We start from the raw sequence: 19,417 nt of genomic DNA, 5'->3' as shown, positions 1-19,417 counted from the left end.
AATAGCCAGCTTTTGAAAGTGCTGCTGATACAGCAATTGGGAAGAATGATGATATAGTGCTTTTGGTAAGAAAAATTTCTTTAATTTGTTTCTTGTGATCTAGAAATCGACTTGATTAAAAAACATGCATTCCTGCAAGCTACGATAGTTATATTCTGAAAGTTAAATGGAGTTTAGAAGTTTGATATTAATGCTTAAAATGCTCTAATTAGATCTATGGTAGAATAGCTTAATATGTATTTTCACCATAATAGGCAATATAATTTAAAATATATTTATAGATTTTTTCTTTACAGAGTCGTAGAAATGTTAGAGGCTTTGTATTATGTACAACTTTTTAAAATTTAAATATGCATTTATAATATATGTATGTTTTAAATGTAAGCTGTTGCAATTATTGTCTCATTGGATTTTATTAGTTTATGTGAGAGTCTTGGTAATTTCCTATGTGGTATAGTATGCTTAAAGGAATAATAACTGATGGTTTTTAGAGCAACTTTTTGTTTAAATTATTTAAATTATTTTCAATGCCTCATTTTGGTAAAATTGGTAAGACTAAATAATTTTGCCTTAAAAAGTAAGCTAAATTTTACAGCAAGAACACTTTTAAAAATAGTAAAGAGATAAAATGGTCAAGAATTGAACTTAGAGGAGTGTGAAAAATGATTGTTATAGGCAATGTATAGTAGCTCATTTAAAAATTACTGTGGTATTATTTTGCTGTGGTCACTTTTTAACTCTGGAAGATGAGTTGATAATATAGCTGTGTTAGACTGAGGTGAGCTCTGTCAAGATCTATTTGGGGAAAAGGTTTTAAAAGTTATAAGTATGTGAAGTTAATGAACACATTGAATAGTAATGAAATTCTTTTTCTAAAATTATAAAAACATGCTTATTCATCTAATACATTCTTATTGAAAAATTAGGATTTACCAAAGTGGGGAAGTACATCTCTATTTCTAGGCAATGGATAAAAGACAGGAGTGGAGAAGAATGAGAGTCCAAACTCAGCAATAAGAAACTATGGGTAATGCCTGGTATATGATCAGTTGGGTCAGTGGATTTGGGGTTTATAGAGTCAGAGTTCTCAAGATTTATGGCCTTTGGTGCCCAGAATGAATATTTTCTGAAAATGTTTTTCTATCTAAAAGCTTCAAATGGGTGACTTTCATTTATTTAAAAACTTTCTGTTACAATTTTTACGTGTTAAAAAACAGTAGGAAGATTAGTATAATGAACTCTCATGTACCTATTACACCCAGCTTTTAACTCAGCTGTAGCAATTACTAACTTGTGACCATCCCGTGACCGATAAAGTTAGAGGGTTTTTAATTTAAAAATTTTTTGTTTGGAAGTAATTTCAAACCTGTAGAAAAGTTGATGTATTGGTGTAAAGTGTTCCTTAAGTTCCTTGATTATACTTCTGCCACCTGCAGAATCTGTAGTAATATCTCCTCTCTTATTCCTGATATTGGTACTTTGTGCCTTCTTCCTCCCCTCTTTGAGTCTAACTAGAAATGATCACTTTTGTTTGATCTCAAAAAAAACAGCCTTTGGTTTCATTGATTTTACTGTTTTTTATTTCATTGATTTCTACTGTGAATTTTATCAGTTTCTCTTCGGCGCTTACTATAGGTGTAATTTGCTGTTCTTTTTCTACTTTGTTAAGGTTGAGTTTAGGCATTTCTTCTCTTCAGATTTTGGAATTTAGTGCTATAAATAATTTCTAAATACTGTTTTAGCTGCATCCCACAAATTTTGATATATTTTCATTTTTATTCAGTTCAGAATACTTCATAATTTCCCTGTTGATTTCTGACTCATGGATTTTTTTTTAAAAGTGTATTTTGTTCCCAGATATTAAGGCTTTTCTACTTATCTTTTTGTTACTGGTTTCTAATTTAATTCCATTGTTTTGAGAGCTTACTTTGTATGACTTGAATCTGTTTTATGTCCTGGAATGTGGTCTTTTTTGGTAAATGTTCTGTGCACATGTTAAAAGAATGTATATATTGCTGCACTTGAGTAGAATGTTCTGTGGATATCAGTTGGGACCAATTTGATTGATAATGTTTTCAGATCTTCTATGTCCTTTGTGATTTTGAAGATCTGTTAAATGTACACATGTTTAGGATTATTGTTTTCTGTCCATCAGTTGACCCCTTTGTCATTATGAAATGACTTTATCCCTGGTAGTATTCTTTTTTTAAAATCCCTGATAATATTCTTTGCTTTGAAATCTGCTTTGTCTGATATTAGTACAGTTATTCCAGCTTTAATTTGAATAGTACTTGCACAGTATACTTTGTTTTGACTTTTAGCTTACTGTGCCTTTATTTTAGGTTGCATTTCTTATAGGCAACATATAGTTGTGTGTAGCCTTGCTTTTTTCTTTTAAGATTTTATTTATTTATTTTAGAGAGAGAGAGGAGAGGGAGGGGCAAAGGGAAAGGGAGAGAGAGAATCTCAAGCAGACTCCCTCCTGGTATGGAGCCCAAAGCAAGGCTGGATCTCAGGATCCTGAGATCATGACCTGAGCTGAAATCAAGAGTCAGACAACCAGCTAAGCCACTAAGGGGCCCCTGCAGCCTTGCTTTTGAAAAATAAAACCACAATCTCCGCCTTTTAATTACTGTTTAGACCATTTATATTTAATGTGATTATTGATATTGTTAGGTTTAAATCAGCCATCTTGCTATTTGTTTTTTGTTTGTCTCTAGTTTCCATTTTCCTCCTTTTTTTTTTTTTTTTGCCTGTTATGTCAATTTAGTATTTTGTATGGTTCCATTTAATCACCTTTGTTGATTTTTTTTTAAGTTGTGACTCTGTTTTATTTGAATGGTTACTTTAGACTTCATAGTGTACATCTCTAACTTATTAAACTTTACCTGCAAGTAATACTAAACCTCATTCACATAACCTTGTAAGGTTCTTATACAAGAGTATACTTCCATTTCTTCCTGCCGGTTGTGCTATTGTTATGTATATTTACCCACATATATACCATGTCTGATACTTTTCATTCCTTCGTGGAGATCCCTATTTCCATTTCCATTTTTCTACCTGAGGACTTCCTTTAACGTTTTTTTTTTTAATGGTGTAGGCTTGCTCATGATGATTTTTTTTTTTCAGATTTTGTGTCTAAAAAAGTCTTTATTTCACCTTTGATTTTGGAAGATACTTTTACTGGGTATAAAATTCTCTGAATATTTTCTTTTTCTCAGTACTTCAAAGATGTTGCTCAGCTGTTCTCGCCTGCATTATTTTTAGCAAGAAATCTGATGTCATTCTTATCTATCTTCCTTTGTATATGTAACATATCTTTTTCCTCGTCTCCTTTTAAGATATTTTTCATCTCTGCTTTTGAGCAGTTTGATAATGACATGCCTTGGTGTAATTTTTCATTGTTTCTTTGCTTAGTATTAGTTGGACTTTTTGGATTTGTAGGCTTACAGTTTTTCATCTGATTTGGAAAAATTTTGGCCATTATATCATCACATATTTTTGGTCCCTCCTACCTTACATGTATATTAGGGTACTTGAAGTTGTCTCATAGTTTACTGATGTTGTTATGTGCTTTTCTCCCCTAGTCTTTTTTTCTGTTCACTTTTCATTTTGGATATTTTTATTATTTTGTCTTCAGGTTCCTTAATCTTTCTTCTGCCATATTTAATCTGCTGTTAATCTCATCTAGTAAATTTTTCATCTCAGATACTGTATTTTTTATCTTATAGTCAAGTTGGTTCTTTTTTATATCTTTCATGTCTGTACTTAATGCGTTGTCTTTCCTCTTGCTTTTGAACTTATGGACTACAGCCGTTTTAATGTCCTCGTCTACCAGTTCTGTTATTTGTTCAGTTCTTGGTCTTTCTCTTCTGATTGATATTTCTTATTATGGGTTTTCTTCTTTGCATACCTGTTAAGTTTTAATTGGATGTCAGATATTGTTACTTAATTGAGACTAGATATTTTGTGTTCCTATAAATTCCTTGAGCTTTATTTTGTGAAGCTATTAAGTTATTTGGGAACAATTTATTATTTCATTTTTTTTAAAGATTTTATTTATTGGGACGGCTGGGTGGCTCAGTTGGTTAAGCATCTGCCTTCGGCTCAGGTCATGATCCCAGGGTCCTGGGATCGAGTCCTACATTGGGCTCCTTGCTCAGCAGGGAGCCTGCTTCTCTCTCTGCCTCCCACTCCCCCTGGCTGTGCTCCCCCCCCCGACAAATAAATAAAATCTTAAAGAAAAAGATTTTATTTATTTGAGAGAGAGAGAGAGAGAGAGAGAGCGCGCACACACATTTGGGGGGAGGGGCAAAAAGAGAGTGAGAAGCAGACCCCCCATGGAGCAGGGAGCAGGACACAGGGCTGGATCCCAGGACCCTGGGATCATGACCTGAGCTGAAGGCAGACACTTAACAGACTGAGCCACCCAGGCGCCCCTCCAATATCCCTTTTTAATACAGGAAGAAATTTGTCAGTGAGCTCCATGAATTTTCTGCTAGACAAGCATCATGGTAGTCAGACAATCAGAAGATTGCTTAGTAGACTTGGAATCAGAATGGGGGAGTGATCTCTAATAGTGGTACACCTGCTTTAGGAATTGACTCCTGGCCAAGGATTACCATTCATGTAAAAGGTGCTCAGTGAATATCTGTTGGATGATTAATTTAATAATCATGGAGAAGTTTTGGGGTTGGTTTTACTGCTGGTGCTTTACCTTTTCACTGTACTTCACGCAATAAATTGAGTGGTGTGAAGCACTTTTAGCTCAGGATGGTTAAACTAGATTTGTTCTCTGAGTGGGGAACGAAAAGAGAAGATTTTATAGTAGTTTCTTATAGAACTTAAATTGTTTTGTACGAAGACTATTGCTAATATAAGTTAATTGATGAAATATGCCAGGTTTTGTGATAGTATCACAAGAACTAGCACATTATTGAAAATGTCATTAAAACCAGCCAGCACTTCAGTGAGTCTTAAATATCAGTTAAACTTTGATACATATATCACAACAAAGTCTTACGGTATGAAGTTTTATAGTCTACTGAGATACAACAGAGTTCCCTAATATTTGTTGTTCTTTCCCCTCAGTTATCTTCAGCTGTTCTGAAGCACAAGACCTATCAAACCACTATAGATATGGACAAAGAAGAAAGGAAGACTATCAACCAGGGTCAAGAAGATGAAATGGTAACCAGTTTTTATAATGTATTTGTTAAGTGTGAAGAATTTATCTTTGTAATTTATTATTCCAGGGAAGTAGAAAAGTACATAAAACAACAACAAAACACTAAATCAATGTGCTTTCCTCATCCCAACTGCGTTTTTGAATTGGGATTATGTAACATCTCTAGTTGTTGGGTTTTAGTATAATTCCTGTTTGTGAACTTTAATACTTAGAGGAGCGTATTATGCTTTTTTTTTATTTGATAATTTAAGAAGTTACATTAGGTCATGTTTTAAATATAATCCCAAATGTAAGATTTCTAATTTTGATTTATAAAAAATGTTTAAAATCAGTTTAATAAAAAAAATGACTTTTCAGCTCTTTGTGTGTAGAAGGGCGGAGATAAGGTTGTCAGGTATAAGACATCCCATTGAATGTGAATTTCAGATAATCAAGGAATAAATTTTTTTCTATAAGCATGTCCCAAATATTGCATAAGGCAAGCAAAATCAATTTTTATTGAAATTTACATTTAACTAGGCCCTTTGCATTTTCATTTGCTAAATTTGGCAACCCTTGTTGGGTTATAGTGAGGTGGGGAGGGAGTAAACTGAAACAATTGAAATAATTTGGGTCAGGAGGTCAAATTGATCAGTCACAGAGGTATTGAGACAATTAGCTAATCATTTGGGAGAAAAATAAAGTTAAAACTTGCTTCATCTAAATGCAGTGTGATATTATAGCTTATGTCCTGGAGTAGAAATAAGACACTGGAAAAACTAGTGAAATTCTAATAGATACTAGGTTTAGTTAATAAAAATGTACCAGTGCCAATCTCTTGATTTTGACAAATGTACCAAGTTAACAGGGTAAACCAGAGGAAGGGAACTCTTAATGTTTTTGTAACTTTTCTGCAAATCTAAAATCATTCCCAAATTAAAAGTTTATTTTTTAAAAAAGCCTACCTTTTATGTGACAAGACTGTTAATACTTATTGGGTAAATAAAAAACTTTGGCAGTTATCTCTCCTATCGTTTGATACTCAGTCGTGTGATCACTGTGTCCATACAGGAGATTTATGGCTATAATTTGTGTCGCTGGAAACTTGCCGTAGTGTCTCTAGGAGTGGTTTGCACTGGCGGCTTTCTCCTCCTCCTCCTCTACTGGATGCCCGAATGGCGGGTGAAGGCGACCTGTATTAGAGCTGCGATTAGAGACTGTGAAGTGGTGCTGCTGAGGACTACTGTAAGTCCACATATTCACTGGTAGCTGATTATTCGGAGAGTAATATAATGCTTTTGTGTGTACTTGGTTCAAAATAATACATGAGGAGAACATCACTGCTAGGATATATAATCAGGAACGCTAATCCTAAAAACATTTGTATTCTAAGTGAGAGTGATTAGAATATAAAGGAATCTTAATGATGATTGTATTGACCCCTTCTTTTATAATTCTTGATGCATTGAGAGATTAAATGCTTGTCTGTCAAGGTCACTAGCCAGCTTAAGGAGTATATCAGATGTGTTACTCACTGGACCAGCTGCCTTTCTACTATGTGATGCTGCTGCTTCCCTGGTGGTTGTTTTTGTTTGTTTGTTTGTTTAATCTTAATTGGAAGCATTTTATCAGAGGCTTTAATTTCTTTTTTCTTTTTTTTAATTAAGTTGTTTTTATTGAGGTATAATTGGCACATGACATTGTATTAATTTCAGGTATACAACATAATGATTTGCATAGATTGCAAAATAATCACTATAACAACTGCGTTAACATTTGTTACCGTACACAGTTACAGAAATTTTATTTCATGTGATGAGAACTTTTAAGATCTGTTCTCTTAGCAACTTTCAAATATACCCTACAGTATTGTTAACTATAGTCACCATGCTGTATGTTAGATCCCCAGGAAGTTTATACCTTTTGACAACCTTTACCCATTTCACCCCCCGCAACCCGTACCTCTGGCAACCACTCCTCTGTTGTCTGTACCTATGAGTTCGTTTTGGGTTTTTTTTTTGGTCATATATATTTTAATTGAAGTAGAGTTGACATACAATATTATATTAGTTTTAGGTAGACAACATAATGACTTGACATTTATATACATTATGAAATGCTCTCCACAGTAAGTGTAGTGACCATCTGTCACCATTCGAAGTTATTATACTACTGACTATATTCCCTGTGCTGTACTTTTCATCCCCATGACCTAATTCTTTTATGCTGGAAGTTTGTACCTTTTTTTCTCTTTCACCTATTTCACCCACTCCTCCTTCCCCCTCCCTTTTGACAATCACCACTTTGTTTTCTGTATTTATGAGTCCATTTCTGTTTTTGTTTGTTTTGTTTTTGGTATTTGTTTTGGTTTTTGTTGTAGTATTTGTCTTTATCTGTTTGACTTATTTCACTTAGCATAATACCATCTGGGTCCATCCAGTTGTCCCAAATGGCAAAATTTTATTCTTTTTTATGAATGAGTGGTATTCCATTGGAAATATATATACCACATCTTCTTTATCCATGTATCAATGGGCATTTAGCTTACTTCCATATCTTGGCTCTTGTAAATAATGCTGCAGTAAACAGGGGTGCATATAACTTTCTGAATTTGTGTTTTTGCTTTCTTTGGGTGAATATCTGCAGGTGGATTACTGGATCTCATAGTATTTTTATTTTTAATTTTTTGAGGAACCTCCATATTGTTTTCCTTAGTGGCTGCACCAGTTTGCATTCCCACCAGCGGTGCACTAGGGTTCTCTTTTCTCCACATCTTCACCAACCCTAGTTATTGCGTGCCTTTTTTGATACTAGCCATTCTGACTGATGTGAGGAGGTATCTCACTGTAGTTTTGATTTGCATTTCCCTGGTGATTCATGGTATTGAGCACTTTTTGACACTCGGCCATCTTTATGTCTTCTTTGGAAACAGGTCTATTCTTTCCTCTGCCCATGTTTTAATTGGGTTTTTGTTGTTGTTGTTGAGGTGTAGGAATTCTATATATGTTCTAGATATTAGGCCCTTATCAGATATATCTTTTGCATGTATCTTCTCCCATTCAGTAGGTTGTCTTTTCATTTTTGTTGATGGTTTCCTAAGAGGCTTTAATTTCTAGTCTTAGTATGTTGATGATTAAATTAAGAAATTACTCATGATCTTGTATGGGATATTGCATTAGTGAAGTATGACATAAAATGGTGAGCAATGGGAAGCATTTATACATCTTTATGTATAGAATTTATATATCCTCATGAAATGGTTTCACATTTAGTGAGTAGGAAGTGATGGTTTCTCAGAGAGTAATCAATAACATGGAAAGAATGGGAATCAAAAAATATATATAGGCAGTAATGTAATATATACATAATTGACTTTTTATCCCTTTCTCTCTTGTAAGGATGAATTCAGAATGTGGTTTTGTGCAAAAATTCGCTTTCTTTCTCTGGAAACTCACCCATTTTTGAGCCCCAAATCCATGACTAATAAAGTTGCAAATGGCCATGCTGTTCATCTAAGTGAAAATTTGGCTGAAGAGACTAGGCATGAGATGAGTAAATATTCACAGACTCAACCACAGCAGGTATTGTGATCTCAGTGTCAAAGTTTCTTTGAAAACCAGAATTGTTACCTTTTACGACACATAGCCTATAATTTTCTGCATGCAGTTATTTTTGTTTGGAATAAATCCATATATATAAAAAATATTTATTACTATGTATAACAGTTTAGGTACTACTAGAAGAAGCAGATTGCATTTGTACGTGATCACTTTAATTTTAATAGATAATACATTTGTGTTAGTAAACTTAATCATAAACAATGATGATAATGCTTTTTGATGTAACATTTATGTGTGTTGTACAGGTTCGTTATTTCACCCACCACAGTGTAAAATACTTCTGGAATGATACCCTTCACAATTTTGATTTTTTGAAGTAAGTATTTTTCTTTTGTTTGGATTATATGAGTATCTTGAAAATGTTCTAGATAAAAAAGAATTCATTGTAGTGTTACATAAAATCAAAGAGGTATTTATTGCATAACTTTTTTTCACTTATTAACAACTCCCTGCCGTTACTTGAATACTTATTAACCATTTTAGGATAAATCCTACTTGTAACTTGTACCTTGGCAAAATTTACATAAAAGTTTGAAACAGTATGATTCTACAAATCCACTCTGAGTCTGAGTTCTTTTCTTTTTGTGGGTTCATCTCAAAGTGAATTTTGGGTACACTTTACAGCCTGTCAGAATATCTGAATTCTCATTTCCCACTTGCTGACAGTTCCATCTATTTATCCTTGAGGGATGGAGTAATAGACAAACAGAAATTTTACTTCACTATATGGATTAAGATTTAGACATTGTCAAATGTGTTAAGACTTGAGTAGGACAAACTGGAGGAATCCCTTAGACGTTTTTTGTGGAGGCTTCAAGTTATGTAAGTACTAGATTAATTAGGATTCTATTTTTATTGCTTTTGTTAAAGTGATTATTATAAACACTCATTAAGTATCATTATTTGAGTGCTGAAGGAATTCTTAATATTAGCAATACAAAGAGAATCACCTTATGAACATTTAAAATATTCATGCCTGGATTTTTTTCCTCAGACAAAGAATTGGAATATTCTGGAATAGTCCCAGGCATTTCCACATGCCTAGTTCTGAAGACCATGCCTAATTAAGAACTATTGCCTTATAGAACACTGCCAGTGAGCTGCCATTTTGTTTTTTTTTAAAAAGACTTGAGCTGATCCTTGCTGCTTTTGGAGAAGTTACCAACTAAAGTGGGAAAAAAATGTCAAACCAATTTGCCATGTGGTGTTTGCCAACTGTAGAAACTTGTAGAATTTAAACTTATCCCAGTGATAGCTATTAAGTATGGAGCTTAGTTTTTCTATCTGAAAAAAGTAGAAAAGGATTGAAGTTAAGTGATGTACAAAACTCTATTCAGAGTTCTATGACCGGTAGTATCTCAGGTAAAATAAGCAATATAATTAAGACATTTTGGGGGGAAAGTGGATCTGTTGGTTAAATCCAGTTAGAATTGTTACAGATTTTAGGCAATGCCTGTGACTCATATAAATCTTGTACTTCTCTCCTAGGTTTGTATTAGAACAGGGACAGATTTGGATTGATGCTTTTGTAGAAAGAAAAATCAATGAATAGGATTTCTTAGCATGAAGCTTAAAAAATTGAAGAGGGAGAACTATATAGATAAAAAGTAAAAAAATTTTATCTTTAGTTTGGAATTCCCAAGTTAGTCGTACTTTACCTTTAGTTTATTATTAGCTTAATTATTAGCTCTTACAGCTTTGGTACAGCCTTAAAGGATAATAATATTATTATATAAACTTGAGTATTTAGAGCCATCTTATTATGTGATAGATACATTGGATAATTTAGAATTTGGCACTTTTGAGACTTAGAACTGTCATTATTGTTTATCTTAGGAATTTGAGATTTAAAAATTCTCATTCATTATCTCAGTTTTTGTTAAGGGTTTCTGTTTGTAAGGAAGTCACACTTTAAAATCAGGAATATAGAAAAATGAGGCATTAAGACATTTGGATATTTTAAACTTTGTTTAAAGTAAAAACTTTGGATTTATTTAGGGGACTGGATGAAGGTGTTTCTTGTACGTCAATTTATGAAAAGCATAGTGCAGGACTGACAAAGGGGATGCATGCCTACAGGTAATTTTTATCCAACTAAAGTTAGATCTGTTATCAAAATTCCTAAATAAAATAGTATATATAGCCCACCCTTTTACCATATAGTTGTACATATTGACAGGTATTTATTATAGACATAGTAGTTGACAACTTATTGATATTTTATTTGGGTAAGACTGTCTCTTAGTTGAAGAATTATGAAAATGTTGAAGCTGATATCCCTGAAAATATACCATATTTCATCAATTCTAAGGTGCACATTTTCCCACATTTTTATATATCTAAAGGGGGGACATATCCTATTGGGTGGAGTGTTATCCTTTACTTGAGAGCATTTTTATCTTGATGGCATATAAAATAATGAGTATGTTTTGTAATTGGTAGCATCTTAGATTTTCTGAAATGTATTGGGAATTTTAAGCATGAGCTAAAAATTTACCACAATGATTATTTGTAAATTGGGATGGATAATCTTTTATATCATGTTATTCTTTGCTACGGTATAAAAATATACCAGTGTATTGCATATTTTGAGGATAAATGTTATTTTCAAATTAAATTGGCAGTTTTTTTAATATTCCTGTAGCATGTTTTTTCAGCAGGTTAGGATATTAAAAAATTAATTCATTCAGACTTATACTTCATAAAAGGCAAGAATTACTCATTACCCTTTCATATGGAAAGTACTACCAGGAGTTTAAGTTGGAAGTATTTAAACGAGTTTTTGAAAGCATTTTTTTGTAAAAATCAAATGTACAGTTGTTTTTGAAATAAATATTCTTAGTATAGTATTCTCATTGGAGAAGTAGTACAAGACCCCCCAGATATATTTTAGTCTCTTGCAAAGATTAATTGCAATTCAAAATTTGTGATTCTTGCTGTGTTCAAGGATGAAAAAGAAAGTGTTTGCAGACGTGGTTATTATAGACTAGTGGGAAAGATACTTGTCACACAAAGAGATAAGAGGCAGAATGAAACAACAGTGTAGTTATCCAGTATTGACTACTTTGATTTAAATACTGTAGGTAGAGAATTGAATTGTAGAAGACAAGTATGTAGAAACATGAATGTTTAAGTTCCAGATTTTAAGAGCATCTGTGGTTTGAACCTTATCTAATGAAATGCCATCCCTAAATTATACTACTATTATATAATATAATGTAACACTATTATTATGTTTTCCTGTTATAGAAAATTGCTTTATGGAGTAAATGAAATTACTGTGAAAGTGCCTTCTGTTTTTAAGCTTCTAATTAAGGAGGTAAGACAATGTTTGTGATCAATAGAGTTGTCAGTTTGAAAAGAGCCATGATTTAAGTGATAAGATAGTCTTGGTTTTCTGTTTCTTAGTTTCTCCCTCACTTTTTTTTTTTTTTTTAACTTAAAATGTAAAGGTAGTACCTCTGGTAGAGAAATAATTTGGGGGCATAAATTGCCTTTTTATTACTTACCTTATAATTATTTGTTTTGCTTTTCTTGTCTGTAAATTTTTTTTTACTCTCAGTATGTTACGCATGTAAATCTTGCCCTGTCTTACAGATCTTTACACCTGTCTTTTTTCTTCAATTTTTAAACAGTTTATCATCTTTATTCGTCAGGTGGTATTTTGTGGTACATTTTGGACAAAGAAGATATCTTTTTTTTTTTTTTTTTAAGATTTTACTTATTTATTAGAGAGACAGCCAGTGAGAGAGGGAACACAAGCAGGGGGAGTGGGAGAGGAAGAAACAGGCTTCCCACGGAGAAGCCTGACGCGGAGCTCGATCCCAGAACTCCGGGATCACGCCCTGAGCCAAAGGCAGATGCTTAACGACTGAGCCACCCAGGCGCCCCTGTGGTACATTTTGGGAACTAGACATTGTACCATTGTACCAAGTTTGGAATACAAAACATGACCTGCTGATTGACATTGAGGAACTTGTACTTTATCCTGGGAGGGAAATGGGTCAATAGTTACTTTAGTGAGTTACAGCTCAGTTACAGGTGACATTGAAGAGCTGTGAATAAAGGTTATACATGTAAAGGAACGAGGTACAGGATTTTGCCTGGCAGTTAGGCTCTCTAGTCTTCCTTTTGATTTTTGGCTAAAGATCAAGAGTTGGGTCAATACTTTCAGTAGATGTTACAGATTAGTTTCCCTCAGTTCCTGAGAGTGGCCATATAATGTTGTTGTAGAACATAGCAGAGTGCAGTGATTAGGAATTAGAAAGTCTGTGGGGCGCCTGGGTGGCACAGCGGTTGGGCGTTTGCCTTTGGCTCAGGGCGTGATCCTGGTGTTGTGGGATCGAGCCCCACGTCGGGCTCCTCTGCTATGAGCCTGCTTCTTCCTCTCCCACTCCCCCTGCTTGTGTTCCCTCTCTCGCTGGCTGTCTCTGTCTCTGTCGAATAAATAAATAAAATCTTTAAAAAAAAAAAAGGAATTAGAAAGTCTGGTTTGTAATATAACTCCATCAGTAACTAGCTTTGATCATTAGAAAACCTTTCTGCTGCCCCTTTATCTATAAAATTGGAGTAAGTCCTTTCAAATTATCTTGTTTAATTTTGAAGCAGAATGGGACTATATATGTGAAAGTCCTTTCAAAAGCACACAAGCATCAATTTTAAGACATTTGGGGAGGTTATTAATGAAATTGATAGAGTACTATGAAATTTGGCTTAACGAAGTCCATTGCCAGGATTCCCTTATCTCTTTGTCTCATTTAGCTTTTAATCCTTAATTATTTCCTTAGAGAATGCAAAACAGTGTAACTTATTACCTCATATTTGTCTTCCCTGTATATGCCAGTGAACCTTTGACTTATAGGAAAATTGGTTTTTGGAGTTCATAATAAGTAAACATTTGTTCCATTTAATTAAAAATGTTATATCCTTTAGTAACCCTGTAATTATTGGAAGTAAATGTACTTTATTGCTGAAGCAGAATGAAGAACAGCTAAATACACACATTTTAGCTATTTCTAGATGAGTGTGTATTGGGTTTGGTATGTATCTAAATGGATGCAAATAATTTAAATTAAGCTTATTTAGCCAAATTCTAGTAGGTTAGTGGTAAAAAAAAGTACTATACTAACATCTTGCCTTCCTCCTTCAGTAGTACATGTTTCCTTAAGGTACTACAGAGCTTATCCTTTAAATATCTTGTTGTTTATTTCTTAAATGAAAAGGTGGAACATCTGTGTGGTTATAAATTTGATTTAAAAATCTTGTTTTTTAGGTTCTCAACCCATTTTACATTTTCCAGCTGTTCAGTGTTATACTGTGGAGCACTGATGAATACTACTATTATGCTCTAGCCATCGTGATTATGTCTATAGTGTCAATTGTAAGCTCTCTGTATTCCATTAGAAAGGTAAGTCCAATTTATTACGGCTTTCACAACTGTGTATTTTGTAGTAACACGTAAGGTGTGTAGAATAGTACTTGGTACAAAGTAATACTCGATATAGTTATTCTTTTAGTTATAAGAATAAGTACTCCTTTCCCTCTCTTTTTGAGGTGGGGGAAGGCGGATGCTTTTTAGAGTTAAACTACCACTTGACTGCTTGGAGGCCATAGGGATCTATAGGTGTTTATTACAGACTGGAATACTGGGGGGCTTATTCTCTTGTTTTCAGGACTATCTTATTATTAAAGTGTTTCTTATTTTGTCTTGAGCTAATCATTGAATAATCTTTGAATCTTTTAGTCTTGACATTTTTAATGGCAGAGTAATATGCATTTACCATATTAACTTACCTTATTTTATGGCACCCTTGCTTTTTAATATCTTGGAGAGTGGGTTTATATTAGCTAGTTTTTACTTTTTTTTTTTTTTTTTCTATTTCAGCAATATATCATGTTGCATGACATGGTGGCAGCTCACAGTACTGTGAGAGTTTCAGTTTGCAGAGTCAATGAAGGTAAGTACTTAAGGTAACTCTTGGAAAAATAAACCAAATAAGGTACCCATTAAGCACTAATAACTAAAGCAAGATAGTATATTATACATATACATTCATTTTTTTAAAAAGGTTTTATTTATTTATTTGAGAGAGTGTATGCATGTGCACAAGTGGGGGGGAGGCGCAGAGGAAGAGGGAAAGAGACTTGCTGAGCAGGCAGCCCCAAGTGGGGCTGGATCCCAGGATCCTGAAATAATGACGAGCTGAAGTCAGACGCTTAACTGACTGAGCCACCCAGGTGCCTCTGCACCCCTATGCATTCGTTTTTTAAGAAGTAAAAATAAGTGTTTGGATTTGTACTTCTCTCTGAGGTTGTATCAGATTCATTCCTGTAAAATGGTACTTTTGTTTTTCTTACTATGTGACAGGTACTGTGGTAGGCTCTGGAGATGCAGTGGTTACAAGATGGACACAGTGCTTGTCATCATTGAACTTCAGTGTAGTTGGAAAGGCATAGTAACAAGAAAGTGTGACAAATACTATGATTAGGGGAGGTCAGGGAATTTAGATGTTAGAGCTCATTTGCCATGGGTGTCAGGGATGGCTTCTTGAAGAAAGTATTTTTAAGTGGTTGAACTAGTCAGATAAGAGGTAAGTGAAGGGGTGTGGTGAGAGAGGGAGAGGAGAGGGTTTTAAGCGCCCAGTCTTCTGGAAATGAGAGAGAGCTCGGTCATTGTAATAACTAAAAGGAGTTCAGTGTGCCAGGTGCAGCAACTAGATGATGGACAGCCATCTAAAACATGTTAAGGAATTTGACGTCATTCCCAAAGGCAATGGAAAGCCATTGAAGGGTTTTTAAGCAGGGGAGTGATCTGATGTTTGCCTTTTGCAAAAATCATTCTGGCTGTTGTGTTCAGATGGGTTTAGAGGAGAGTAGTGTTGAAGGCATGAAATGGATCAAGATGAAGGTTGTGGAGATGGAGAGAAATGAGATGGGGCTGGAAGATACTTAAATGCGAGCGTTGAACAAGATTTAATAATTCATTGGATATGAGGTGATAGAGCAGTGTCAGGCTTGAGGGATGGACATCAGTGCCATTTAATTAAATAAGGGACACTGGAGGAGCAGCAGTATTGGAGGAAAGGCTAATGTTTTGGACAGACATGTTAGTTCCTTTGGTGTGGTATTGAAGAGGTGTAAAGGACATAAAGGAGAGACAACACAGCGGCATGGGCCTTGGGTGCAATAGCCATTTTGATTGATTGAGAATACCAAATCAGTCTCTGTTCTCTTGGCTCAGTACACTACATTGGAGCATAAACACAGTTTGGCCTGGCAGGGGCTTCCTTCCCTGTGCTTCCTGGTCACGTGCTGCTTTAGTTGGGAGTGTCTCTCTTCTCTCTTGGTACTTATCCTGTTACTGCTCTGAGGCCGCTGAAGGCATTGGGGATGCCAGGACATGGCATTCGACTCGTGTCTCCCTTACCCCTTTGTAAAGTCTAACAAGTCATTGGTCTTTTGTTTCCTGGTATACCTGAGAGGAGTAGACTTTAAGTGGCATCAAAGTTTTCCAAGAGTCAGGTTTATTAAAAAATGGAAAGTATTATGCCTAGTATGTGCTTAACATCATTAGAATTCTTTAGAAGTTGTTTCCTCATAGCTTAGTTAAAGGAAAAGAGTTTTTGTCCTACAGACTAACTCACAAATAATAGTGTCCTCTTACAAACTAGCAGAACTCTTTTCTGACCATAGTATTAAACATAAGGAAGGGAAAGACTGAGAGAAAGAGTCTAAATGTAGGGCAGTCTTAAAGAAAAACCTTTTACTTGGGAAAATCTTTTTAAAAAGTGTTTAGCTAAATTGAATATAATGTACACATTTCTAAGGAAATAATGAACTAGATAAAATATTGCAATGTTTATTTTGTAAATTTATTTAAGATCTAAAATATTAGGACTATTTTAGGAATATTGAGAAGGCATTGAAATGTTATGAGTTATAAATAGTGGCAGTGAGAAAAAGGATAGTGTAAAAAAATTGCTGTTAAAAAAGAAAATACACTGGGGTACCTGGGTGGCTGAGTTGGTTAAGTGTCTGCCTTTGGCTCAGATCATGATCTTGGGGTCCTGGGATTGAGCCCCGTGTTGGGCTCCCTACTCAGCAGGAAGCTTTCCCTCTGCCCCTCCTCCCACCACTCATGTTCTCTTTCTCAAATAAATAAAATAAAAATACACTAAAATTTTCAATGCTTTCTGCTGTTTCCAAGGAGTTCTAGAAATCTGAGCTTATTTACCTGTTGCAGGGGATCTCATGTGTGGACTCACTATTTTCTAAGAGGGCTGTTGTACTGAGTATTGAAGTCCAGTCACCTGTTTGGTCAGAAGGGACTTGGCATCACCTGTGTGCAGTTGGCATCCTGTCAGGGGGCAAAGTACCTGACGTACTTAAACACCATACTTTGTTACTCTAAGGCATAATAATTTATTTGTCTTATTTTCATGTACTGAGATTGTCCTGTTTAACTACATTATATTTTTAACTAAGTATTGAGGTCAGGTGACCTTCAGGCATATCTTTTATTTACTATATTTTTATTTGAAGTTAATATTCGGATTTCTCTTTTTCTTTCTTTAAATCCAGAAATAGAAGAGATCTTTTCTACAGACCTTGTACCAGGAGATGTCATGGTCATTCCATTGAATGGGACAGTCATGCCTTGTGATGCAGTTCTTATTAATGGTACTTGCATTGTAAATGAAAGCATGTTAACAGGTAAACTGAGTAAAAATCAGATCAGTTGTTTATAATGGTATTAAGATTAAGTAGTTACTGATTAAACTATTTAAAAACTATTTTGTATCTGTGAAACTGTGTTGTTTATATTTACTCCTGAATGTCATGAATGTGTTGGATGATGAAGATTTTTTTTTTGTTTTGAGGGGATCAAATTCTGCATTATACGCGGTTGTGATACTAAATCATTATGCTGGTGTTCACCACATTTTTTTGGCATACTTCTTTTGACATGAGGAAATATTTTTAGTAAGGGAAGAGGAAATAAGTCCTTTGCTTACAGAGAATGGCAGCATATTTACTTCCCTATTCAATGTGTAAAAAGTGGAAATAAAGATTTTATATTTTCCTTAAACTGGGGGGAAATAGACTTTGAAATGACTTCCCTTTGGAAATTCATAATCTGAAGGTAGAATTTGATAGCTTTTTATCATGTTCAGAGTCAACCTGGAAAGAAGCTATTGCTATGTTTTCAAACTATTAGGAGTCTTCTCTTAAAACACAGTCACACAAATATCCCTATATACTTGCCACCTCTGAAACAAGAAATGTGAATGCTATAGAGAATTAAAAGTTAATGTTGAAAAGAATTTGACAGTTTGTTGTTGAGAGAACTACCATACTCCGTATTTTCTCCACTCCCTTTCCTAGATGCCTTTTCTCTTCCTTACGTGTCTCTGTGTGTGTATGTATTGGGGGTTAGGAGTAGGTCTTCACATTTTTGTGTGCTTGAGGTTGCAGAATGCTTTCCAGTTTGGTTTTTGGGGATAAGTGAACAGATGCTGGGGATGTGGCAGCTACCTGGTCTTTTTATCTGAAACTTGACAAAATCATTTGCAGATGATTGCTTTGACTCACAACTCACTTTCAGGAATTATTGTGAGAGACAAGACTTGATATTTTCAGGCAAGGAAATTGGTAGACAGAAAGCTAATTGAGTAAGCTTTGTTATCCACATATGAGAACTATTAGTAACTATTGAAATAGTATAATAACATTCAGGTTATTTAACAATTCAAGATTTGTGTGTTTAATACAGATTTCTGTGCTTTAAATTATGATTTTTTTTTTTTTAAAGGAGAGAGTGTTCCAGTGACAAAGACTAATTTGCCAAATCCTTCAGTGGACATAAAAGGAATGGGAGATGAATTCTATAGTCCAGAAATACATAAACGACACACTTTGTTTTGTGGGACTACTGTAATTCAAACTCGTTTCTACACTGGAGAACTTGTCAAAGCTGTAGTAGTTAGAACAGGTAGAAAACATTTCATCTCTTCTTACATGGTTTAGTGTATTTGATGCCTACTGAATGTCTAAAAAGAGATTCTCTTTTGGGAGATAATTTTCATTTTCTTTTAAAAATACAGTCATTTTCTTCTTTGAATTTTTTTAAAGGATTTAGTACTTCCAAAGGACAGCTTGTTCGTTCTATATTATATCCCAAACCAACTGATTTTAAACTCTACAGAGATGCCTACTTGTTTCTACTGTGTCTTGTGGCAGTGGCTGGTATTGGATTTATCTACACTATTATCAATAGCATTTTAAATAAGGTATGTAAATGGTAAACTTTTAATAGGGTTTGATTCTTAATGATGACATGTGGCTACTGAGGGTTTGAAATGCGGCTAATGCGAATGAAGAACTAAACTTTTGATTTAATTTAAATTGACTGTATGAAACTAGTAGCTGTTATTTTAGAATGTATGGATATAGAACATTTTCATCATAGCAGAAAGTTCTTTGGGACAGCTCTGGTTTAGGTGGTCTTTTTCTTGTTCTCTTGTGACTTAAAAAAGGGAAGCATGACCACATATTCACTAAAAGCTTTATTTCTGTCTCTCTTTTTTTTTTTTAAATTATGGGATATACAGCATTAAAGTTATTTGCG

General features: G+C 34.4%; 1 protein-coding gene across 7 annotated transcripts in view; it reads left to right on the top strand.

Annotated features, from left to right (window-relative positions):
• Positions 1-19,417, top strand: part of ATP13A3 (ATPase 13A3) — an 87,440-nt gene that overhangs the window by 20,309 nt on the left and 47,714 nt on the right. For 5 of the 7 annotated variants that reach the window (XM_048214968.2, XM_026496284.4, XM_044383198.3 and 2 more), the window contains 11 exons: positions 5,095-5,193; positions 6,242-6,415; positions 8,569-8,751; positions 9,036-9,106; positions 10,789-10,869; positions 12,040-12,109; positions 14,063-14,197; positions 14,675-14,747; positions 17,371-17,502; positions 18,602-18,781; positions 18,922-19,079. In XM_048214968.2, the coding sequence (XP_048070925.1) occupies positions 5,143-5,193; positions 6,242-6,415; positions 8,569-8,751; positions 9,036-9,106; positions 10,789-10,869; positions 12,040-12,109; positions 14,063-14,197; positions 14,675-14,747; positions 17,371-17,502; positions 18,602-18,781; positions 18,922-19,079 (1,308 nt within the window). In that variant the 5' untranslated portion in view covers positions 5,095-5,142. Of the gene's footprint in view, positions 1-5; positions 66-5,094; positions 5,194-6,241; positions 6,416-8,568; positions 8,752-9,035; positions 9,107-10,788; positions 10,870-12,039; positions 12,110-14,062; positions 14,198-14,674; positions 14,748-17,370; positions 17,503-18,601; positions 18,782-18,921; positions 19,080-19,417 lie in introns of all 7 variants that reach the window. The other 2 variants (XM_044383203.3, XM_057306569.1) reach the window with 2 other exon arrangements.

The sequence above is a fragment of the Ursus arctos genome, unplaced genomic scaffold (genome assembly GCF_023065955.2).
Source record: "Ursus arctos isolate Adak ecotype North America unplaced genomic scaffold, UrsArc2.0 scaffold_4, whole genome shotgun sequence".
In the NCBI taxonomy this organism is placed as follows: Eukaryota; Metazoa; Chordata; class Mammalia; order Carnivora; family Ursidae; genus Ursus; species Ursus arctos.
The sequence above is the reverse complement of the archived record's forward strand: the minus strand, read 5'-3'. Positions and strand labels throughout refer to the sequence as shown.